At 41.6% G+C, this 25667-nt stretch overlaps 2 protein-coding genes across 2 annotated transcripts; both read left to right on the top strand.

Annotated features, from left to right (window-relative positions):
• The first annotated feature begins 11017 nt into the window (after positions 1-11017).
• Positions 11018-13094, top strand: LOC104919386 (retinol-binding protein 2). Its single transcript, XM_010731394.3, has 4 exons — positions 11018-11166; positions 12189-12367; positions 12471-12572; positions 12937-13094. The coding sequence occupies exons 1-4, from the start codon at positions 11094-11096 to the stop codon at positions 12988-12990; spliced, it is 408 nt and encodes a 135-aa protein (XP_010729696.1). The 5' UTR covers positions 11018-11093; the 3' UTR covers positions 12991-13094.
• Positions 13095-14507: 1413 nt separating this feature from the next.
• On the top strand, positions 14508-25663 carry LOC104919387 (COPI coat complex subunit beta 2). The gene is made up of 22 exons (XM_010731395.3): positions 14508-14623; positions 15287-15424; positions 15590-15676; positions 15900-16026; positions 16135-16283; positions 16618-16764; positions 17166-17265; positions 17347-17489; positions 17885-18084; positions 18246-18356; positions 18727-18815; positions 18928-19034; positions 19119-19262; positions 19354-19484; positions 19604-19811; positions 20151-20261; positions 21483-21697; positions 21802-21894; positions 22097-22277; positions 22429-22500; positions 23830-24756; positions 24840-25663. The coding sequence occupies exons 1-22, from the start codon at positions 14621-14623 to the stop codon at positions 24927-24929; spliced, it is 3573 nt and encodes a 1190-aa protein (XP_010729697.3). The 5' UTR covers positions 14508-14620; the 3' UTR covers positions 24930-25663.
• Positions 25664-25667: the final 4 nt, after the last annotated feature.

The following is a 25667-nucleotide window of genomic DNA, read 5'->3' as shown; positions in this document are numbered from 1 at the left end:
AGGTGAAAGAAAGTGAGGTATTCTCCATCATTGCTGATGAAAGCAAAGATCTGCAAAAAAAGAAAAGAAAAAAGGAGCAGCTGTCATTAGTACTTCGCTATTATTACAGTGGGGCTGTGTACGAAAGTTTTCTTGAATTCCAGCATGCCCAACATCTAGATGCTAAGGGGCTTAGTGACCTGATCATCAAGTGGCCTTCAGTACAAATCAAATTATAAAATGGTTATACCAGTTAAGTGACACAAGATGGGCATGTAGAGCATTGGCTTGCAGGAACCTGATGGACAGATTACCAGATGTGTTGTGTGTTCTTCAAAATATAAGTGCAGGAAATCACAGAGACGGATCCGTTGATGCTAGAGGTCTGCTTGCACAGATGCGAACTTCCAAAAACCTTACGTTGACACAAAGATTCGTTGACACAAAGATGCCAAATGCTATTTTTACAGTTACTTCCTAGGTGGCATGCACACACACACACACTTGCACGTAAATGACGTCTAATACTTTTAACTTAACTTAACTTAGACCTGTTACAGTCACCCTCAGTTGATTTAGCTATGGCAGCAAACATGGTGGAGTCACTTCTTGATACTTTTCAAGAGTATAGGACACAGACCTTTAGTGATAAACTGTGGTCTGACATTGTAGAGACAGCCAAACAGCATCAACATAGCTGTTGAGACTGGTGAGAAGACCAAACTTGGTGGGTCGTATGTGACATGTACTACAGGTCTGCGCAAGGGTAATGAAGACAAAGACACACCCTATCCTTGACTCCTTAGTTGCTGAAATGGTTGCTGAGAGTGGGACAGCACAGTTGGGAAGCATCCTAGATGTAGCAGTGTTTTTAGAACCATACCATGCGGTGTTTGTTGAGCTCCTCAGGTTGTGCAAAATAGCTCTCGCCCTCCCAGTCAGCAGTGCTGCATTTGAGCAAAGTTTTTCAGCTCTAAAGCTCATTAAAAATCATTTGCGGGCAACCATGCTTGATGGCATGCTAAGCCATTTAGGTGTGCTTAGTATTGAGTCCAGAAGAGCTAGGGCACTCAACACAGAGGACTTTATTAAAGTGTTTGCAAGCCAACACAAGAACAGGTGAAATATACTGTTTTATATCACCCAGGGCTGTTTTGCAAGAGGCAGCGCTCATCTTAGCAAACAAAGTACATATCAAGACAAAAGTTACATAGTACTGGAAGGAAGTATTATTTACCAAAACAATATGTGGTGATGGCAAATCACAACTAGCAAGGAAAAGACATCAGTTTATATTTCAATTTTCTTATTATTGTGGTACAAAGACAAAATGTGACATTATGTTCAAATGTGCACAGTTAAGAGAGAAAAACTGATTTGCTTTTTTTCCCCCTTTCTTTAATATTCTGCACAGATATAACTGTACATGTCATGTTATAGAGTTGACACAAAATTTGCTGGTTAAGAGGGATGTGACTCTCAAGAGTCTCCGATTAACCAACACTGTAGCACATTATGCGTTTTGCACAGTTTGTTCAAGGAATCTGTCCAAAGAATCTTACTTAATGTAAGTGTGTTTGCACTTTATAGACTGGTCACGCTTTATGTCACCCCACCATACGTCAGTGCCCCACTTCTGGACGCGCCCCTGGCAACAAAAGCATATTGTTGCCCCCTACAGGTCATATGTATACCACTGTTGAAGTATTGTCCAGTGAGAAGTAAAATATGAATAACAGTTCCGCCAGTATTGATTTCAAAGAAAACTCAAATTCCTGAAACTTCTGCTCCTCTCTGTAATAGTTGGTACATCCCACCAAAACATGGTGCACAGTTTCTGCCCCTCCACAGGTGCATTTTCCAACTTGGTGCTTACCAGCCAGTGGCAGCCCGTGATTGACAGTGCACAGTGACCCAGTCGCAGCCTAATTGTTACCACAGAGCCCTTCCTGGCCATCCTTCAGCTTTCCCTTCCTGTATCTGACGTGAGTTTCAGAGTTGATTGTATTGAAAAAAAAATGCCTGATCTAATTCCTTCCTGTTGACAGCTCTTTTTGCTTTCTTATCAGCTTTTTCATTTCGTAATCCTATGTATGCTGGAACCTCACAGAGATCCCCAACGTAGATATTTAATTTTGAACAGTCAACATTTCTACTATTCTCTCCCATTCCACTGACATACATCTCATATGGAGCACCAGAGCCTTCCTTTCCAGTTCAAACTGGCCTATAAGATCAGAAGTCGAGAAAATATACATTCAAATGCATTCAAAATAAACCGATTATCTGTACAGCGCTTTATTATCATTCATGTTATTTCATCACACACACACCACATGAAAAGAAGACTACTGTAGGGTGGGCTTCCTCTTAAAGCACCAGCACAAGCTGATTTACATAGAGCACTCAGACTCTGACAGGTTATGACTTTGTTTACATCGTGCACATGTTTTTAAATATGTTTTTTAAAGAAATAAACATAATTCTAATGTTGAGTACAATTATTTGTTTTTCTTAACTGATATTGAAACTATTAATAAAGAAAACAGCGTGTGAGAGAATAGGCATCTTTCTGCAACAAAGATGGCTTAGGAAATAACAAGGGAGTTGGTGCTTTCTCATAAATGGACTGAGGTGGATGAGAAAAAGCGCTGTTGGAGTCACTATCCTCAAAGCCAACATTTGCACATGCAGAGACTCACAAGCACTAACACACACAAGCAGCCGGACCAGAAAACAGTGCTCAGGGATCATGCTTAAACAAAACAATAAAAATGTTTTAAGGACCCAACATGATGCATTCAGTGTTAACAAATACATTACTTAAAGGACCAAAGTATAGGTACAGTGGCATCTAATAGTGTGGTTATTGATTGTAATCGCCTCACCTCACCCATTCCTATCACAAGGAGTAACTACAGTGCCTGTGAAACATGCGAAAAATACAAAAGGCCCTGTCTAATCTCATCCCTATCTAGTTTGTGCTTTCTGGTGCTACTCTAGAAAGATAGTTCACATGGAGGAATCGTGAAAGAGGATCTGCTCTGTCTGACAATATAAAAAGGCTCATTTTAAAGATCCAGTGTGTGGTATTTAGTGGCAATGGAAGAGGACCCGGGGTGATTAAACACTAATGAAAACATACTGATAAATATTGTATTCAATTCCTGCCAATAAATACTCCTACATCTTACACACTGGACCTTTAAGGTAAACATAAAGATTCTTATTTTCAAGTGATTACACTAATTAAAACACACTTGTGCACATTTCTATCACATTCTGTAAATCTGACACATTGGACCTTTAACAACATTCCCTCAGTATGTTGATGATAATGAAACATGATCCAGGTGGCATCACATTTCCTCCAAAAAGCATTTGCTGTTGCCAATTATCAGAATATAAATGTCATTTCTGGGAGACGGGGGTTCAATGAGTCTTCCTGGCATAACAATTTGTTTGGCTCTGCTGTATACACAAGTCGCTCTTCTTCTGCTGCGATTCAGACAGAGTATCAACTCAAGGAGTGTCGCAAGATACATGTGTCATTTTCAATAGAACTTTGGGACTGCCTAATTAAAATGCATTCACTGTTGCCATCCCACAATTGTTGACAAATCAACTAGGACTGGAATCATAGCGACTAGAGACAAAAATGCAAACACTTTGCAGTGCTAAAGCTGAAGAGTAGTAGTCTTTAATGATATGTGTCCAAAAATACCTGCTTTAAATTTGACTGTGTTTTGTGTACAGCAGCTACAAATCATTACGTTATTACCTCCATAAGGTAGCACCACAAAGAAATGCTATAGAGTTAATCTAATATTATGAATTTACAGGCTACAAATCCATACACACACACAATAGATAATAAATCCTAGAGGCAAACTACACACACAATAAACCAACACATGCATATCAATAAAAATACTTCCTTTACTTCCATGTTTTGTATGCTAACGTTCTGTTCTACGCCGTACAATTAAACCACTCACTAACTCTGCATTACTTACAGCACATTCTCTAAATAATGCTACTTGTATTGTTTCACCCAAGCTCAAGCGTGAGTATGAAGCAGTAATGACTGAAATACTAGTTTGAAATCTCTACTCAAAACCTCAATCAAAGTGTCCCCTGTATATCCATTCTGGCACAGAGACACAAGCCTGAGGCGTGAATTATCACACAGAGACAGTTCTTGTGATAATTGACTGAAGGAATGCCAGGCACTTACTGATGAACATGGAAACACTCCACTGTGCATCTCCAAATGGCTTTAGCGAGCTAATGGTGGTGTGGGAAAAATGAGCTCACATAAGGCAGGGGAGGTAATGTTGCTTCCAGCTCAGCTCATTTTCTCCAAACGAAAGAGATAATCTGGACCCCCCGAAGGCTTCGGAGATTGAAAGCTTCACAAGCGGAAAGGCCAAATAACTAAGAGAAATTAGATGTGAACCTGGGCCAAAGTTTTCTCATTCCACTCCCACGCCTCACATCAGAGGTAGTGACGACGTTCGCAAAGCTTACAATGAGGAATAAACCTTTTTCCTTTCTCTCCTCATTCCATGTTTCATCTCCACCCTTTTTGTCCGCACCAGTGTTTGCTGTAAGGGGGCGCAGACCGAAATGCACAATGTTTGTGACAACTGGAGTATTTTCCATCTCTATCCAGATGGACTGGCAACCAACTGTCTCAACAGAACAGGCTTTCATTCCCACCAACAGCTCCTCTCCTCGCTTCGCTGGAACCTGCGCAGCCAGCGTGCTAGTAAAGGGCTTGAAGGAAGGAAAAGCAAACAGGATTATACAGATGTATTTGTATTTGTTAGGAAATATAAGAAAATAACATTACATACATCAGTTGGCTCCAAGCTCACGCTGAGATAATCCTGATGACATTTTTAGGCAGATTTTCTTAGACATTATACAACTGTTTTCTCTCCTGATTAGCTAAACTGATACTACATGACACGACTGATTGAGTACTGTATACTCAGTGGAGCGTGTCCCAGCTCATTTACGCTTGAGATGCATGGGACATGGACACAACACACATCACTTTGGATTCTTACCTGCTTCACAGACTTCATCTTTGTAGCATTGACTGTATTAACTGGTACTGGATTAATTAACTGGATCGTTTTAGCTTCAGGAAAGATTGATTGATTTATTTGAATGTGAAGTACACCCACAAGATTGCTCCGCTGCTCATTTAAAGGCTGCATATCTCAGCAAGAAAAAACAGTAAAAGGAGGGAGAATATGGACCAGCTTTGGAAAAATATAGATTAGCCACATGGGCACATGGACTCCATGGAACAGCTGAAGTTAATTATAACAAATCCTCTCTGCTGCAGGCATTGTGCAGCTGCCATGTCACGCCACATCCGTGTCCCATTTAGTTCAGATGGCAGTGATGGCATTGAACATCACTAGAATGGGGATTTCTTTCTCTTGTGTCGTGCTTTGATGGATCATAATAATTGAATTAATTCAATCGTATTCATTTATCTGCAGATGCTCCAGTTAAGAATGAGACCAAACTTTTGAGCCATGATAAAGGCCAAAATGTGTCCTGCAACTAACTAGGTAAGAACTAGGTAAAACCCCAGAGCCTTAATTTATACGTATGAATCACTAATATAAAGTCAAATAACTCTATTTGTTACATTAACACACATATATGATAATACATACATGATGCTATCTTTGGATACCTAGAAATAATATCTTGTAAATGTCTGTAAATATGTAAATATCCCTACTGTCAACTGCTGTGCATTACGTTTACAGTTAGTTCAGAATTCAAAAATGTGAAAACTTACTTGACTATAAACCTGTGTCCAATTCTAAATACTTGCATCGGTACCAGTCGAAGGAGTGAACAGTCAATGGTGGTATAAAACAAAGCAGTCAATAAAAAGGCTTTCAAAAATTGTATACTAGCACAGCAATGAAAAGTCTGTGAGCATAAAGTCATACATGTGGATCTGGTGGATCCAGTTGTAGGCGAGGCAGCAAGCATGTTGCTTTGTACATGAGACGGATGCAGCAGTACTGAAAAAGATGGTGGACTACAACGTGCTGAGGCAGACTGCATGACACCTGGGCGCTCAAACAAGCCAGCTGTAATGGCACCCATTTATCTATTAAAGCAGCCAATTAACGCTGTTAATTTTGCATAACTTTAAGCCTTAATATCATCTGAACAAGTCAGTTATATAGATATTCAGCCTCAATACAGTTGTCATAAACGGGGAAATTAGCTATAGTGACCAAAACAGTTTTTTTTACCAGGCTGTAAACATGTTAAGCTCATATAAATCTCTACCCTTCAACCCTTAAAAATCTTGATTATGCATGGCTGAGCTGGAAATGTTGGTGTATCTATAAAAGCAAAATGTGACAAAGTGGCAATGGAAACTGACTGAGCAGATAAATTATGACATACATCAAGCATGTGAAACATCCACCGATGATACCGATCTGTTCAAAAGATGAAAAATAGCAACACATGAAAACCTCAGATCAGTTTGAAGTCATAAAGAGACTTCCTGACACCGATACATCAGACAAACGTAAATGTTTCTATAAAAATGATGCAGTCTGATGGATTCTGTGTGTCACTGTTGCCTTGACGTTAAGAACATCAGAATAGTTAAGAACTTCAGTCATCTGTACCACTAACACAGAAACACAGGAGTGAGGACAGGGCAAAGTAATCATTTGCTTCCATTTCCTCTTTTCTTTGATGCACCGGGCCCTACACTGCAGAATGTGAATCTGGACACCCTTTCCCTGGCTGATCCCTCAGGACCCACACAGCCCTTTCCAGCTCCACATAGGAAGCCCCATGTATTATGCATCACCATCCAGGCCTATTTTGGAGCACAGAAGCAAAAGAAATAGAGAGAAACAGAGCTTACCGGGCTCCCGCAATCACTCCCAATGTTGCTTGTGTTTCTGTGGAAAACGAGGTCCCGTTCCAACCATACAGAATTACCAAGCGGAAAATATGAAATATTTAGCATTGTCATCCCCTTCTCCCCCCCTCTTGATTTTCTGGCTCAAACTCCCCAAGGGGGAAAGAGGGGGAAGAGTCACACACAAAAAAAGTAAAAGATGCCAGAGAGTTTACAGTGTGATTATTTGGATGCTCCTTGCTGGGGTTGGACATAGATTAGGTGGAGGTCAGGATCGCAAGATTTCCCCCTCAGGGGACGGAATGACACACGCAGAGGTGGAACATGGGATTTGATTTATGCTCCTTGGAAGTGGTGAGGAGGACTGGGCTCGGGCTCGGGCATGGGCCGGTATAGGTCAGATGAAAGCACAAGCGTAGCAGAGTGATGATGGTCAGGCAAAGTGAAGCATTTAGCATGCATAAATGGACAAACAACCACAGGCAAGAGCAAGAGTGTATAGTACATGCATACATTCATGACAGGATACAAATGCAACGGCACACGGCACACATCTACAAATGCACAGGTTGACCTTAGCACAGAATACGCATATGCAGGTACACACACCTTTCTCTAAGTGTGTGTACCTGAATAGGACTCTATCGATATCAAGGCTGGACAACCCACAGACCTATTATTCTGCTCTTCAAAGGAGAGTGTGTACAGGCACTCACATAGCATTTCTTTGTGAAAAGAGTCCAAAAAAATGTCATTTTCTGCATGTGTGTGTGTTGACATGCATTCCCTCTGTATGTGCAATCTCCTTTAACATGACTATTTTTCATCTAGTAGTGATGCATGTAACACCGCCGCTGAGCTTCTTCTTTTTCCAGAAAGGCTTCCATAAGGAGGATAAAAGCAAAAATCATTCAGTTGTGTGGGAACACTGGGGCCCTTTCAAGTCTCTTTGGGACATCAAAGCCCATAGCAAGACGCTGCACTATTAGAGTCCATGGGTGGGATGAAAAAAATATTACAATATCTAGTCTCTGCTGCAATCCATGACAAGGGTTTCATAACAAAGAGCAGACTTCTCTCAGTCATTTGTCTCCTCGGAGGATTGTGATTAATCTAACCTTTGATGTTTTGAAACAACAGGGAGGAGGAAAAGATGAGGGGGTCGCTGGGGGAGCTGCATGGGGATGTAAAGACTTCGTAATACACTGCTTTGTATGCTGGGCTAATGAAGCAAATTGAATTGAATCACACAGGATATTGAAACTGTATTGTGGCGAGTGACACAGCATGCAAGCACAATGCACAACAGCTCACTGTTGAAAGATTAGAAGAGCTAGAGAGATGCAAAAAGTCTCGGGGGGGGGGGGGGGGGGGGGGGGGGGGGGGGGGGGGGGGGGGGGGGGGGGGGGGGGGGGGGGGGGGGGGGGGGGGGGGGGGGGGGGGGGGGGGGGGGGGGGGGGGGGGGGGGGGGGGGGGGGGGGGGGGGGGGGGGGGGGGGGGGCATGTGAAGACTCGTAGGAAATAGAAATGCAGGATTACTTCACAGCCTGTCGACCGCTATATGCGATGTGTGTTTAAATTAAGATGCTGTGTGCGTCTCATCATCATCCATGTCTTCTCTTGTAATACACAGAGCAGAGAGGTTGGAAGGTGCATGAAGTCTTGCAGCATGTTCAACACACACACAGGCATGTATAAGCAACGAAACGCAGAGTGTGTGTGTGTGTATGTTCGTGCAGGCATGCCTCCAAGGTTATGGGGTGCAGGAAGTGCCATTAGGTGTGAATTAGGCAGAATTAAAAATGAATCCACGATCATGCATTATTAAAACTGACCTAATTGCATTTGCATAAGTTTATGAGATGCCATGTACGTGGGAGAGCGTGCAGGCTTTAGACAGTCCTTCCTCCTTACGCGATTGCTTGTCATTGTCTGAATCATAAAAGTGCAAATTCAAATTCTCTTATCTTCATCTTGATGTTCACTGTAAACCACTGATTGCTCCTCTTTAACCTGCTCTTACGGCTCACAACTTCCTTCCAAATTCACCTGACGAAAGCAAAAACAAACCACAGAGAACAGATCTCCACCAAGCTGGCCTTTGGTTTCCAGATGGCTCTGTGTCATCTTAACTTTGATCACAGTATAACATGTGGTACTGTTTTGTACACAGCGTTGAGTATTGCTACCTCTCTCCATCAGGAGCTTTGGGTTACGCTTGTATGTAGCAACATTGCCCCTGTGTGGTGAAAGAACAAAATGTTGATCCAACTTTGATATCAAAATTCATTCTTCATAGAATGATTGAAAGACTTTTTTAGATGTCATGTAAATATGTGTGTACAGTAGGTGAGATTAAGCGACATTAAAATATGATGCTAATAAACAAATTTCTGAATACTTTAAATTCCCCAATAATGTTATTTGAAGCTAAATTGTTTCTTTATGACATTAAATATTCATGACTAAATATGAAAATGACTGCAAGTTCAGGAAAAAGACACCCTTAAGCATTTTTTATTCATTTAACATTATGAAGCTCAGCTGATTGGCTTCGGGACTGTGTGGGTGTGGTTTGAACTGATTTGATTAACATTGGCTGGGTAACATTGTTTTGGTCTCCACCAACTCGTAAGGGACATACCTGGCTTTTTGTGTAATTCTCACTAGCTATTTGCTAACTTCACCATCTTCCATTTGGTTCTAAGCAGTATCTAGTGGATTTATCAGATCTGTTTTTACTGCTGAAAACAAACTTGATCAGCGAGGAGTGAGTTGATCGAAACAGTAAAGCCGTGGGCCGTAAAAACCAAAACAATGTTGAATGACACTAAAACGTGTGGTAGAAATACGTAAGTTTGATGATCATTCTCTGTGGGTTTGTCTCCACAAGTGACCTTTTTTAAATTATATATATCTAAAAAAATTTTGTGGTTAATAAAAAGTGATACTCCATGGGTCACCCACTGTATGTACATTATTTGAGAGCTATACAGTATATGTTACAAAATATGTAATATACCTTTTGCAGACTACATATACTGCTGTATATTGGTTGACTAGATAACAAGGTAAAATGAGGTAAATAGGGTCAAATGCAATCATTCCAGTGTCTGTGGGTGAGAGATAAGTGCCTGTGTAAGGCCTGGGCATCTTATCAACTCTGATAAATCATGACACACACTGCCCGTCTCACCTTTGACCCTCCACGTACCACCTTATCAAATCAGTGTCACTGTCAGATCAAACACCGTAGTGTATAGCAGTGGTAAAAGCATGACCTGAGCACAGTAAAAAGCTCTTCTCTGAAAGAGATCCAGAGAGCGAGCTGTATTGATTAGATAAAGAACAGAACGAGGCATTAGATGTAGTGATTCAAGATCTGTTTCACATTTCTTTAGCATAAAAAACGAACTGCGGTCTAGCGGTGAGAGTGTGAGCTCAATACAAACCAGCCAGCCACTTTACATAAATCACAAAACACACATCAGTATAAATATGTGCACACACACACACACACACATTATCATGCTGAAAACAAGCAGCTCCAGCCGATTCAAGCAGAAGTGTCTTATTTTGGAGAGCTTGAAGTCAAGAGTCTTGAGTGACAGTTGTGCAAAAAAAAGTCTAAAGTCTAAACTTGTTCTGAGGACATCAGCAACAACAAAATTTCTTCTGTTGAACATGAAACCAGAGAGGAAACTTTTTACTGCAGGCTCAACTGAGACTGAAGAAATTAGTTCATGTGCAGGGATAGCACCCACGTTCTTCCCCTCAATATCAGTGCATTAGAATGAGTGAGAGAGAGAGTGAGGTGGTTGGGAAGAAGTGCAGCAGGCTCTTTAAGAGCATTAAAAAACGCGTGCATGCACTTAATGCACAGACACACGGGTGGTGTATTAAAATAAAAGGGCATATGTAGAAAAGGGGTGTGTTCTTAATACAGAAGGTAAACCTGAACTTTGCATACAAACACACATACACACACCAACCCCAGGAAATTATCAGGCAAACCCTGTCCTTTGGTCTGTACACACACACACACACACACACACACACACACACACACACACGCGCGCGCGCGTGCAGCCTGTATATAAAGGGTTGGGCCCTTGAACTATCTCTTCCAGTGGAACAAAGCAAACCAAGCTTCAAGTAAACAGCTGCCCCTGCAACACACCAGTCAAAAATGCCTGCAGACTACAATGGACGGTGGGAGATGGTGAAGAATGAGAACTTTGAGGAAGTCATGAAGGCGATTGGTAAGCTGTTTTTAACTCTCCTTAAAAACAGGAGTTAATTCGATGGTTGCATTTAAAGATGCAGCCAAGTAGAGAGGGGAAGCCTGAGCATAAAATTTAGAAAGAGTGAGAGAGGAGTAGTGTGAGGAAGAGAGAGAGAGAGAGAGAGAGAGAGAGAAGGAGGGAGTGATGGGGGATAAGAGGAATATTGTGGCACTGCTTCATTTCCTCATTGAGCTGCTGTCAGGCCAAGTTAACCTCCACTCTGTGAGCGGTTGCCGTCTGTTACCACGCAAAATAAATATTGATTCACTCCTTTCTGCATTTTCATCCTCCTGATCTGCAGAAAAGGAAGACAGATACCGACCCTCAATCAGGCAGCGGGCCAGCTCATCATTTTAAAAGAGAGAGAGAGAGAGAGAGAGGAGAGCAGTGCTGGGCTCTCCTGCTTTTAGCGCGTCATTGATCAGGCCCAGAAACACTTTCATTATTCACAACTCTATCTGCAATTCATAAAACAACCCCGGGTACACTCAGCTCACACAAAATCCAGGAGATCCTGAGAGCCTGCACCTCATTTCCATCGAGCGGATAGGAAAATGACACCCTTATGGAAATGGGTCAAAAATATTATTTAGATGGGTAAATATAGGGGCTTAATCTGTAAGGGTGATGGGAGGAAATTGAATTTTCACTTTAAGGCAAATAGGATATGAATATCTAAACGGTCGGGGTGGGTGGTTCTCTTTGGCAAGGCCCAGGACTGAACATGGCGGAGAAACTCATTTAGGCCTATTCTGAATCAGGGCAAGGTCATTTTTAAAGGGTAAATGAGACTGTCAAAACGACCAGCAGGAGAGGAATCATAATAAGTGGCCTGTGCTGTCATGTGTGTCCGTGTGTGTGTGTGTGTGTGTTTGTGTGTGTGCATGTGTGCTTTTGGTGTGTCTGTGCACATAAGGATTTTCAAAATATCAAGCCAGGATAGCAAAAAAAAATCTGATATTAAATCTCATTGGTTGTTGTGTGCTTCATGCTTGCAGACATTGACTTTGCCACAAGAAAGATAGCCTCCCACCTGCATCAGACAAAAGTGATTGTCCAGAATGGAGACAAATTTGAAACAAAGACCCTGAGCACCTTCAGGAACTATGAGGTCAACTTCACCGTGGGAGTGGAGTTTGAGGAGTACACAAAGGGCCTGGATAACCGAACGCTCAAGGTAGGACTGTTTTCTTGTGTTTTACACTGAAGAACTCACTGTTTTTCAAATACTAACCGATAAAAATGATGCTTGTTTTGTGTGTTTGTGTGGTGATAATCAGAGTCTGGTTACCTGGGACGGAGACAAGCTGGTGTGTGTTCAGAAGGGGGAGAAAGAAAATCGTGGCTGGAAACACTGGTTAGAGGGAGACCTGCTATACCTGGTGAGAAAAAGGGGGATATGTTGTAGCAGGTTTGGCAGATTTGCCTGGAAGTGTCTCAGTGTTGCTGTGTGATCACAGCAGCATGTGCAGCAGCGTGCACATTCAAGCCTCAGGCCTGGCTACAAAGAACATAAAAAAAACACTTGCCCTTCACTTAATTGCATCATGAAATGTGTCCTAACCCTCATTTAGATTGCAGTGATTAGTCTCACATCAATAGGCAATAACAATAAAAGAGATAACGAACCACTATCTAAAACACATAGATGTAACCTCTGCCTGTATAACAATATACAGGAGAGAGATATGTGTTGCATCATGTTGGACTCTGCTGCAGTCTAAAGTTCTGTGTCTACTCTTTCAGGAAATCACTGTGCTCGACAAAGTCTGCCACCAAGTATTTAAGAAGGCCCAGTAAGATGGAACTACGCTCAACTGCACCAAGCTGTCTGTCATGTGCTGCATGCCACTGTCTATTTATAATGTAACTGTGAAGACCTGTAATAAATTGATTTGATGCCACTGTTCTGTTCTTGTGTTTTTTATATTAAGGTATAAATATTAAGATATTAAGGTCCAGATATATATATCAAAATCAAATCAATTTTATTTGTATAGCCCAAAGTCACAAAGTACCTTTGCCTCAGAGGGCTTTACAATCTGTACAGGGAGTGACACCCTCTGTCCTTAGACCCTCGGTTCGAGTGAGGAAAAACTTGCCCACAAAAACCTTTAACAGGGAAAAAATGTGGAAGAAACCTCAGGAAGAGCCACAGAGGAGGGATCCCTCTCCCAGGACGGACAGACGTGCAATGGATGTCACGTGTACAGGACAAATTAACACAAACATATTGTACAATTACAATGAATGATATATATATACACACATACACACTTCATATGCACATTTTTTAAGACCAGGCATACTATAAATGTTCTAGTTATTTATGAATACTGTATTTTCTAACTGACCTTTATACTAAAATTTATCATTTATACACTGCAAAAAATCAGCAAAGTCTCATACTCAACCTGACTTTCTCAGGTTCTCTGTGAGCTTTGCATGAGACAAAACCATTTAATTCATATTTCTGCATTTTGCATAATCCTTCTTTAGGGATTAACACTCCAAAGTAAACTTGCTCAGTTGTGTCGGTAGCCTGTGTCTCTTTTGTTGTGTGTGTGTGTGTGTGTGTGTGTGTGTGTGTGTGTGTGTGTTTTTCCAGTGGAGCACACAGGTACAGCATGTTCTGCCGGATCTAGAGCAGCTCCGACAGGAAGCCCTGAAGGATCCACGTCGCCAAAAGGAGCTGCGTCAAGTCAGACAGCGACAGACAGACTTTAACCGGAAAAGAGGCGTATTGTCTTCAAAATAAAAGCGTCACGCAAACGTGAAAGCAAACGTGAGTTTGAACATTTTAAATATAAAAAATAAAAACAGAGTCACTGCAAAATCACAGCTTTGGAATAACACTACTTACAAATTCTGTGCATTACAGTTTAACATAAATACTGTGCAATGAGATACAGTAAATCAAAGCACCGACAAGTTTTAAACTTTATGTAAACAATGTCCATTTAACTAAATAAACACGTACGATTTGACCTATTATATAAAACTGTTCTTCTTGGAACTGTGTACAGTGAAACTAGTAGGAGCAGGAGTCAACCTGGGACATTTAAACAGGCTGTAATTTGCTGGCTCTTGGCCTAGATACATATTATTAGTAGTAATAACAGCAACAATAATATTGATACTACTGCTGGTACTACTACTACTACTACTACTACTACTACTAAGAATAACTAATAATAACAATAATAATAATAATAATGTTAGACAATGTGTAATTTGATTATTTTTTCAGAGCTCTAACTGCTTTGACTTTTATTGTGAAATACAATACCGGAAGTCACTTTGTTTCTATTCTGGTTCGCTTGCTCTCCAAACTTTGTCCGGTGAGTCCCCCGGTAGAGGCCCGTCGGGAGCAGCACACAGGCCGGTCAGTTCACCGAGCAGCGCCGCAGAGACTCACTGACGTGGAACCATGGTAGGCGGAACAAACAAACAAACAAAATACTTTAGCATTACTTTGTCGGACTGTCGATTTACTGTTTGCTATTTATTACGTCAGCAACTATATCCATGAAGTTCAAACTTAACTCAACTTTTTTAGAAACACGCCAAACACGAACTTATGCCAGCAGCAACCATATGAATGTCACCATATGTGTTTTATTTTAGGATCAGCAAAGTTAAAACCGGATAAGAAAAATATATTTTTAACACTTTTTGACGTTATATATTTTTTATTTTGAATAAACAGTCATTGTATTAAAATAAGATGGATTTGGAAAAGCTGCAAATGTTCATCTACATGAAAGGACTTGAAAAGTTTGGCGCAGTCACGCACGTAAAATGTGGAATGGGTAGTATCAACAGACACACCCCCACCTCCATAACTATCCCCAAAACCTGAAATACAATGAATGAATGTAACATATTGAAATGTTTTCACCCATAAGGTACTGGATTCAACATACCTGCAGTGGAAAACATGCAATATAGAGTGTAATTTCAAATACAGGATGCTGATTATCTGCTTAATCAGTGTGTTTACAGTAAATAACATCAGCTGTCATTGAAAGGAGCTGATTGGTCTGATGACGATCAGCGTCTTCTAATCATCTGTCTTTCTTTTCATGTGTTATAGCCTCTGCGGTTGGACATCAAGCGGAAGCTGACGGCTCGGTCAGACCGGGTGAAGAGTGTGGATCTGCACCCCACTGAGCCGTGGATGGTGATAAGCCTCTACAGTGGCACTGTGGTGGTCTGGAACCATGAGACACAGGTCGCTATCAGCCGGTTACACATCCCTCTAATCACTAACTCAATCATTTGTCGAGTTATTTCTCCCCTCTCGCAGTCACTTCGTGTTCCTTCTTTTGAGCTTTCAAATGTCTGATGGAAATAACGTCTCTATTCTGTCAATGTGTTTTGGATCCTGTGTGTGTAGACGATGGTGAAGACCTTTGAGCTGTGTGACCTGCCTGTCAGAGTGGCCAAGTTTGTAGCCAGGAAGCACTGGGTCATTGCTGGAGCAGTAAGTATCGTCACTCATAGTCAGCTACCTTCAGTTTTAAGGTCAGATCTGAGCTTGTTGTGTCAAAATAGCTCATTGTTGCAGGCTGGATTGTTGAGACGGTGGTGTCTATCCATGGTGCATTAGGCGGTGATACTCCTCTTCAGAGGCAGCGTCCGTTTGTTTGTTTTTCTATCTTATTTTAGGGCTAAATACACTTAGCAGCCTCTCTCTCTGTCCCCAGGATGATATGCTGATCCGTGTGTTCAATTACAACACTCTGGAGCGAGTTCACATGTTTGAGGCTCACGCCGACTACATCCGCTGCATCGCTGTCCACCCGACACAGCCCTACATCCTCACCAGCAGCGGTAGGAAAGAATTACCCACACTAAAAGTTCACATCTAAAATGTACCTGAATGTACCCGAGGGCTTAAAAGTGTGGCGCGTATTCATCGTCATTCTTCTATGTATCCAGATGATATGTTGATCAAGCTGTGGGACTGGGAGAGAAAGTGGTCGTGCAGCCAAGTGTTTGAGGGACACACTCACTACGTCATGGAGATTGTCATCAACCCCAAAGACAACAACCAGTTTGCCAGCGCCTCTCTGGACAGAACTATTAAGGTAAATGCACACATGCACAAATGTTTGTAAGAGCACACAAAAGAACTTTGCTTAAGAGAAGAAGATGTAGTTCTTTCAGTTTAAATGGTGAAAGTGACGGAAAGGAGAGAGAGAGAGTCAGGGACTTTCTCATGGGAAATAAAATCTAACTGACAACAGCACTTCTGTGAGATGGAAGCTTGCAATCATCTCGATCAAAGCCTTGTTTGTCAAAAAGGACACAAAATATAAAAATGTTGTAAAATGAAATACACATGGATTGCTCTCTGTCAGAGATCCTCTCCCATACACACTCTCTTTCTGCATGTTTCTACTCTTGCTTGTTGTACTGTAGGTGTGGCAGCTGGGCTCAAGGACTCCCAACTTCACTCTGGAGGGCCACGAGAAGGGGGTCAACTGTATTGATTACTACAGCGGGGGGGACAAACCATACCTCATATCAGGGGCTGATGACCGTCTGGTCAAAATCTGGGATTATCAGGTATTGAAATGAACCAAAGAGAACAAGTAACTGTCTGCTTTAAACATTTCATACATGAACAGCCAGGTAAACTGTACTGATCTTTGCTTTTCAGATCCGATACTAAAGATTTCTTAGTACTGTATTTTAGCATCTTATAATTCCTGCTCTGGTCCATATATCATCACCCTACTGCTCTTTACTCTCAGCAACCACAGATGTTCTGAGCAGATGAACATTGTTCTATTCATTATTAAAAATCCTCACAAAACCCATGGTAGATATCTTTTTGTCAGCCTGCTTTCTTCCATATTAAGTCAACTGTCATTGTCATTCTGTAACAGCAGCATTCATCATTTAGTTGTCTGAAAAACGAAACGTCCAGTTTGTAAAAGTGTTATTATTATTTTGTCATCTACCAGAACAAAACCTGCGTTCAGACTCTGGAGGGTCACGCCCAGAACGTGACCTGCGTCAGTTTCCATCCTGAGCTGCCAATCATCCTCACGGGCTCTGAGGACGGTATGTTGTGTATTTTACTGAAATATTTAAAAGCCACACGCACGCATAGAAAACCCACTGACCCGTTTGTCCTTTCTGTAGGGACTGTTCGAGTGTGGCACTCCAACACCTACAGGCTAGAAAATACGCTCAACTATGGCATGGAGAGGGTGTGGTGTATAAGTGGCCAGCCTGGCTCCAACAGTGTGGCTATGGGCTATGATGAAGGCAGCATCATCATCAAGGTATGCTGTGTTGTTGTTTTTTAATGTATCCCCTTAGAACAGTGTCAATATAATACAAGTTTTACATTTTCATTCATTACATTTTGAGCACTACATTAGTATAATTTTTCCCAATTCCAGTCATCAGCTTCTAAATGAGGTCCAATTAGTGAGCTCTTGAAAGCTCGTCCTTGGGACTTAGGAAATATTGTCAGTAATCTCTTGTTAACAGAAAATTGAACATTAACATAAAGAGCCGAGCATCGAATTTAAACTGTAAACAACATATCAGGTTATTAACGTCCACAAATCCTCAGACAAAATAGAGGACGTCACCTCTTTATCCTCAGCAGCAGCTTTGTGTGGTCATATAACACAGCCTCAGTTGGAGTATCTCCTCTCCCTCTCTGTGTCAGCTGGGTCGGGAGGAGCCGGCCATGTCTATGGACTCCAGCGGGAAGGTCATGTGGGCTCACCACTCCGAGGTGCAGCAAGCCAACCTGAAGGCTATGGGAGAGACCGAGATCAGAGATGGAGAGAGGCTGCCGCTCGGTGTCAAAGACATGGGCAGCTGTGAGATTTACCCCCAGACTATCCAGCACAGCCCCAACGGGAGGTGAGACGTGGTCCGCTGTGGGTGGAAGTACTTGTGGCATTAAACTACAGTAACAACATGGGTTATAGATTATCTTTGTTTCTTTGTTAGAGATTGCTGAACTTTCAAAATACAACTTATATCAAGATATGTATGTGTTTTGTGTCTTCGTATATGTGCAGATTTGTAGTGGTGTGCGGAGATGGGGAGTATATCATTTACACCGCCGTGGCTCTGAGGAACAAAAGCTTCGGCTCAGCTCTTGAGTTTGTCTGGGCGCATGACTCCTCACAGTAAGTCCTAAACAGCTTTAGAAGAATAGCTTTTGGGAAATACGCTTGTTTGCTTTCTTGCTGAGAGTTAGACGAGAAGATTAATACCATTCAATTATAACTGTATGTTAAATATGACACCAGAGCCATTGGGTGATTAGCTTAGCTTGGCATAAAGACTTGAAAAAAGTCCAAAATGTCCAAAATTAAAAAAAAAATTAGCTTCATATTTAGCATACAGACATGGAAACATTGATATCTACTCACCTAACTCTCACCAGTAAGCAAATATCAAACTTCTGTTTATAACTGTAAAATATATTATGTAACAAGATTCATTCCACAGTGGAGTCATGTATATTATATTTAAGTGTGTGCATTATTTTCGTAGGTATGCCGTCAGGGAAGGCAGCAGTATGGTGAAAATATTTAAGAACTTTAAACAGAAGAAGGCTTTCAAACCTGACTTTGGGGCTGAAGGTGAGCTTCATTTCCTATTCAGTCACTTAAAAAGACAGATTGTTTTGTGCATGGACACAGTATGTATATGTGCAGGTTTGTGTGTAACACTTAGCATCCTCCTGGCTCGCAGGTATCTTTGGTGGCTTCTTAATGGGAGTGAGGTCAAACAGTGGTCTGGCCTTCTACGACTGGGAGACTGCAGAAATGATCCGCCGTATCGAGATCCAGCCTAAACACGTGAGTCATACTGTTCTGTAGCTTTTACGTCTTCTGCATTGTGTCTATTGGTATCTTTATAATATCTTGTCTCCTCGTCTTTAGATCTTCTGGTCTGACTCTGGGGAGCTTGTGTGCATTGCTACAGATGAGTCTTTTTTTGTGCTGCGCTACCTCGCCGAGAAGGTGGCAGCAGCTCAGGAATCCAAGGAACAGATGACAGAAGATGGGATAGAGGATGCATTTGAGGTCGGAGACGCGTAGTGGTTTGAAATTTGGTTAACTAATAATTAATAATTAATGTTCGCTTACACTTTTCTTGTTCCTTCTTGGGGACCAGGTGCTGGGGGAGATTTCAGAGGTGGTGAAGACAGGGGTTTGGGTGGGAGACTGCTTCATCTATACAAGCTCTCTTAACAGACTAAACTACTATGTTGGAGGAGAGATCATCACCATTGCTCATCTGGACAGGTACGATGCATGTATACTTACTTTATACTACTTTAAATCTACTTAGTGTCTCGCCAGCCATCCTTTCTCCTGCTATCCAGTAAATTAGAGATTTACGCCTTTAAACTTGTCGTGTGTAGGACCATGTATCTGCTGGGCTACATCCCCAAAGACGATCGTCTCTACCTCGGAGACAAGGAGCACAGCATCATCAGCTACTCCCTGCTGCTTTCAGTGCTGGAGTACCAGACAGCTGTCATGAGGAGGGACTTCAGCACGGCTGATAAGGTTCTACCCACGATCCCCAAAGAGCAGAGGATCAGGGTAGCCCACTTTTTGGAGAAACAGGTACTTTTGTACAGATCTGTGCTTTTCGTTCTGCTTGAACTTGCTTGGATGAATGCATAATTTGCAGAACATGAGGCAACCAGATGGAGTTAAACATCTGGGTAGAGTTTTTATGTGCTTCTTTTAAAATATATTAATCATGGAAATGGTTTTGCTTCTCACGCAGTCTCTTTTACCACTTTGCTTCAGATAGTTTCACATATGCAATATTCCACCGTTGGTCACTGTGCTTTTACAGAAAGACAGATGACAGAGATTCATCATAGCCCATAGCTATACATTCTGTGATGACAGGTTATATGAAATAAAAATGTTTCTTGTGTGTGTTTTCTTGTATAGGGCTTCAAGCAGCAGGCCCTGGCGGTGTCCACTGACCCAGAACACAAGTTTGAGCTGGCTCTGCAGCTGGGAGAAGTCAACATAGCCTACCAACTGGCCCTGGAGGCAGAGGTCAGAACAAACATGCACATACACAAAAACAAGACGAAAACTGGGCCCAAACCTATACTATACTAACCCTATAGTGTTTGTGCTACATGCTAATCTAAGTATACTGCTTTCGGCTTTAGAGCTCAGCTTTAAGTGTACTTTATTTTGTCACTCTTCTAGTGTCAACACACTACATGGCACAAACCCAGTTAAAATAAGTATGTAGTATGAGATGTGGGCCGTGTTTGAATTGAACACAGAGCTATAGAGTAACCTCAGGCTTCATGATGAAAGAAAGTTTTTATGTCACGTCAACACTTCTGTTCACATGATCTTTTTCTCTCTCTGCTACGAGTATCAGTTGATGGTTTTTATAATGCACCTTTGCTTCGCGTTTAGAGAATTTGAACGGCTCTCACCACGTAATTAGTCCGAGAGGAGCCACATGCATGCCGCTCTGTGAAGCGCTGCTTTCAGCGAGATGCTCAGAATAACCACAAAGCTGATGTTAAGCATGTATGTTAGCACCTAACAAAGTACAGCTAAGGTTGATGATGTCATTAGTTTTGTTGGTATTTGGTCATAAAACAAAGGTATGAACAAATATACTTCCTCCTACTCTTTTTAAGTATGGTTTCATTTGCGAGGTTTAAGAGTTTGTGCATAGGTTTAGCGTTCATTTCATGATAGCACAATATGAAGATTCAAGTTATCACCAGAGTCAGTAAAAGGTCATCCTGAGGACAACATGGCTGTGCAAATTCCATGGCAACCCTTTCAATAGTTGATCCATCCATCCATTTTACATAACAGCTTATCCTTATCAGGGGGCTGGACCCAATCCCAGCTGACATTGGGCGAGAGGCAGGGGTACACGCCAGTTCATCACACATTCACACCTATAGGCAATTTAGAGTCACTGATCAACCTGCATGTCTTTCCACTGTGGGAGGAAGCCATAGTACCCGGAGAGAATCTACACAGACACGGGGAGAACATGCAAACGCCACGGAAAAACCCACCACTGTTCCACCATTCAATAGTTTACACCATAATTAAATCATTCAAAATCCTGTTTTGTTTATAATGATTTTCAATAATAAATACCGGTGTAATATGCTGGATAATGTACATAGAATCTGTAAGTGTAAGTGTTTCACAGTGTATTGTAGGGTTCATGCTTTTCCTCTGTGATAATCCTCTCTCCTGTCTTTTTGGCACCTTGGCATGTTACGTCCCCAGTCTGAGCAGAAATGGAAGCAGTTGGCAGAGCTTGCTACTACAAAGTGCCAGTTTAACTTGGCCCAGGAGTGTCTGCACCAAGCTCAGGATTATGGGGGATTATTGCTGTTGGCCACTGCCTCGGGCAACACCGTCATGGTTGGAAAATTGGCCGAGGGAGCAGAGAGGGATGGGAAGACCAATGTGGCCTTTCTCACCTATTTCCTGGAAGGAAGGTGGGTGGAAGAAGACAAGTGGGAGGGGAAAGGGTTATTAAAATTTCAGTTAACTTGTTTTTGGTGTAGTTAATTTAGTTATGTCATTTTCTGTGTTTTCCCAGATTGGACAAATGTCTGGACATTCTCATCAAAACAGATCGGTTGCCAGAGGCTGCATTTCTGGCAAGAACATATCTGCCCAGCCATGTGCCAAGGTAAAGCTGTTTCTACCGTGTGCATGTCCTGCAAAATGTTGCATGTACCAGTTACCTGTAATTTGTTATAAAAGACCTGCTTGGTTATTCAAAGGTCCAAAGTCCAACTCAAAATCTGTAGGAAAATTATGCTATCTCTGAAAAACTGTGTATATCTACATTATGCATCACCGGTGTGGTGCATTCGCTTTCCCTCCTCCAGGGTGGTGAAGCTGTGGAAGGAGAGTCTGTCCAAGGTCAACCAGAAGGCAGCAGATGCTCTGGCTGACCCCACGCAGTACAGCAACCTGTTCCCTGGCCTCCAGCAAGCCCTGCTAGCTGAGCAATACCTGAAGGAGACTCACGTTGGGGTCAGACATGCTGCAGAGTACCCACTCATCATGGTCAGTGGAAGTCAGAGGAGTAATACTCAAAAACTTTACTAGATGAGGAGTGATTTTATCATAAATTGTGCACAGTGCTAGGTTGAATTTAATGAATGAACTCTTCATACTTTAAGCATCATGTTTGAGATTACATTTCTCTATTTTTCAGCCAAACGAGGACCGTAATGTTCTGGAGGAATCTGCAGGTTTTTTGCCCAAAGGAGAAATCACTGAGCCCGAGGTGAGCACTTCAACATGACTCGTTATATGAAGATGTTGCTCCTTTAACTAACCCTGCAACCAAAAACTGGAATTTTCTGTTACTGAATGAATATCTTAATGTGAAACAGCTATTATCTGTCTTCAATATTGGCTGTTAAGAAATCTCATATGTACATTGAAAGCATTCTTGGCCACAGTTTTTGTTCATGCAGTCCTTACTGACTGTGAAGAGATCTTTTCCTCGCATGATTCTATTGTAGAGAGATGGAGGACAAAATAAAAAGTTCAGCCAAAGCTAATATGAGGCTTCAGCAGTCTGAGTTAGACACATCAAGTGTGTGTTTATCTGAAGTTACAATCTTTTCATTACTATCCTTTTAGCCACAACTCACTAGGGAAGTAGTGTCTGGGAAAACAAAGGATTTCACTTTAAAAAGATTAACTTTGGAAGATCCTGTTTGATTTGTCTAACTCAGACTGCTGACGTGTTGAATAAATGTTTGCTTGGAAGGAGAACTGTGGATTTTGTACCCCATCACTTATTGAAATAGCTTTATAAGAGGCCAATATGGACAGGAGGGACAATTACAGCGACCAAAAACCAATGTTTTCCAATGGTTTACTCATTTACTCATTCACATATTTACTCAAAGGCTGCTCTACAATTTTGAGGTATTTTTTACTTTACTTTGCTTTACTATTTATACTTTATTACTTTTTAAGTATTAAGATTTTGCATAAAAACATATGATAATCTAAAACTGAATGTATTCCCACCCTAGCCCTAACCCTATCGTTAAGCAGTTCTAGCAAAGGGACATTTCCCCTCTAAATTTCTCACACAGTTTCAAACCCCAAAGAGGAAAATCATCTGTTTATTAAATATGAATAAACAAAGCAATGATAAAAGAAAAGATGTTGGACAAAATGTTATTATCATTAATCACCTGACAACCCCTCAGATGTATCTTGTGACGCTTTAGAGGAAACCAACACAGAGGTTAAAAAGAAATGGATTTAACTACCTAACTGGCCTCACCGTGACCAGTTACAACTATAAAGTGCTATTTAACACATTGATGCCTTAATATTAACAATATAATGTAATGTATACTAATATATGAGTCACAGAAGCCATTTTTTTGTGCTGATGTGTGCTTTCACAGTTACTACCACAGTACATTTTGAATTTTTGAATGCACAATCCCTGGGTTTAACATTGGTTTTACATTCACATATTGATACTTTGTTTCAGTACATCATCTGGCCATGTGAGCATTGTATGAAGACAACCTTGTGAACTTATCCTTTAAAAGAGAATTGTCATTTTCGCTTGTCCTATATACAGGAAGTGATGAAGAGCATGAACGAAACGCTCGTGGTAGCAGCAGTAACACAGGCTGTAGCTGCAGAAACAGCAGCAGTGGAGGAACCTATTCCACCAGAGCCAGAGATTATTGATCCTGTTTCAACAACAGAAGAAGAATACATTCCAACAGCAGCATCCACTCTGCCCATCACAGTAACAGAAGAGCATGTTGAACAAGCTGTTCTCATCACTAAATCAGAGGAGGCTTCAGTCTCTGTAGATGAGTCTACCACAGAGTCAGAGATGGTACAGTCCAGCCCCATGGAAGATGTCAAATATTCAGTTGAGACAGATGTTCAGGACATTTCCCCAGCTGTACCTACTGTCTCTGAAACATCTGTGACCGAGACAACATCAGAAACCATCATGGCAACAGAAGAACCACCAAGTGAGACAGTGGCAACAGAGGATGTCCTAGTTAGCACTGGTCTGACAGTAAGCATAGCAACTGAAGAAAAGCCTGTTTATGAAGAACTGGAAACAGAAGCTCCAACCATCATAGATACAGCAGCAGAGGAGACTCTGGTTACTGAAGAACTTGTTTCAGAAACAGTAGCGGTGGAGGAGCTCATCTCCTTTGAAAACACAGCCAGTCCAGTGCTTGATGTGCCTGTCCAAGTCCAGACATTTCCAGATCTGGTCCTTGATCCACTCCTAGACCCGCTTCAGGATACAATTCCTGTACTGAAGCCAGTCATGGCACAAGAACCCGAACAGGAGGAACAAACCACAACACTCCCAGTAAAGCCTGAGAGCAACCTGGAGCCTGATTTACTGCTACAGGCTGAGCCAGAGATTTTATCCCCGGCAGCAGCTCAAACAGAGGGGGACATGGCAGAGCAGGAGGAAGGTCCTGAGGGAGCTGAGGAGCCAGCAGAGGACCTTGAGGCAGAGCTGAACGAGGAGGTAAACATCAGTTTTTAAACCAATGGCAAAAAAATTTACTAATATTGGCACTATATGGAATCACATTTTTTTCTATCTTGTAGGCCTTGGATGATCTGGATTTGGACAATTTTGACCTGGAGGATATCGACACCTCAGATGTCAACCTGGACGAGGATTTCTTGAGCGAATAGGAAGAGAAATCTTTCAGGAGCCAAACTTTTTTATTTTTTCTCAGCAAGACCAAAGACCACAATGTCTGTTTGACAATAAGCTGTCAACAGACTAAAATGCCTTCTCTGCTATGTGTACATGTGTGGTACTGTAGGACTAAATAGATAAATAGGGTCCAGGAAGGCGAGTTTAAATCAGATTAAGCTGCTGTCATCAGACCCATGCAGTGGCCTTCTGTGTCAAAGTATCGATTTTAGGCTGTTGTTGGCGAGTTCTCTTGCATCACTCCTTTTAAATATCGGTTTACAGTGACAATGACTCTTAGTACCTTGTTTTCTCCATACCTCATACAGTACAACACCACTGTTGATCAGGGTGTTAACCAAACCATTGATTTAACCGTTTACTTTTGAACATTCCTGCTTGTGTTTAGCTCTTTGGAGCAGTACTTTTAAATTTGTATCTGGGACGAGGCTGCCTGTGTCTTCTGAATGCCATGATTTTTAGAAATATGTATTCAATGGTGTTGAACAAGCCCACAATTTGGACAAATTCCCCATTTGGTTACACTGTCAGCTTGATACATATCTACTTGTATCAACGCATACTACTTTTAGTTTATCAGATAAACTGATCTGAAATCAACAGTATGTTTCTGTTACAGGTGCCTTGCATGTGTTTTTTTAAAGACTGTTTGGATGGTACTGTGTATCTGAACTTAAAGTGAAGTATATCAATAAAGTCTTCCATGTCATCCG

This window comes from Larimichthys crocea, chromosome VII (genome assembly GCF_000972845.2).
Source record: "Larimichthys crocea isolate SSNF chromosome VII, L_crocea_2.0, whole genome shotgun sequence".
NCBI classification, from domain to species: domain Eukaryota; kingdom Metazoa; phylum Chordata; class Actinopteri; family Sciaenidae; genus Larimichthys; species Larimichthys crocea.
Note: the sequence above shows the minus strand (reverse complement) of the source record. Positions and strands in the feature narration are given on the sequence as shown.

What these genes read in the sequence shown, in the direction of transcription:
- LOC104919386 (XM_010731394.3), top strand. Translation starts at nt 11,094, where the DNA reads ATGCCTGCAGACTACAATGGACGGTGGGAGATGGTGAAGAATGAGAAC. An exon ending in GGAAGTCATGAAGGCGATTG is followed by an intron (nt 11,167 to 12,188) that starts GTAAGCTGTTTT and finishes TCATGCTTGCAG; the next exon opens with ACATTGACTTTGCCACAAGA. An exon ending in AGGGAGACCTGCTATACCTG is followed by an intron (nt 12,573 to 12,936) that starts GTGAGAAAAAGG and finishes CTACTCTTTCAG; the next exon opens with GAAATCACTGTGCTCGACAA.
- LOC104919387 (XM_010731395.3), top strand. An exon ending in TCAAAATCTGGGATTATCAG is followed by an intron (nt 16,765 to 17,165) that starts GTATTGAAATGA and finishes GTCATCTACCAG; the next exon opens with AACAAAACCTGCGTTCAGAC. An exon ending in AAGGCAGCATCATCATCAAG is followed by an intron (nt 17,490 to 17,884) that starts GTATGCTGTGTT and finishes TCTCTGTGTCAG; the next exon opens with CTGGGTCGGGAGGAGCCGGC.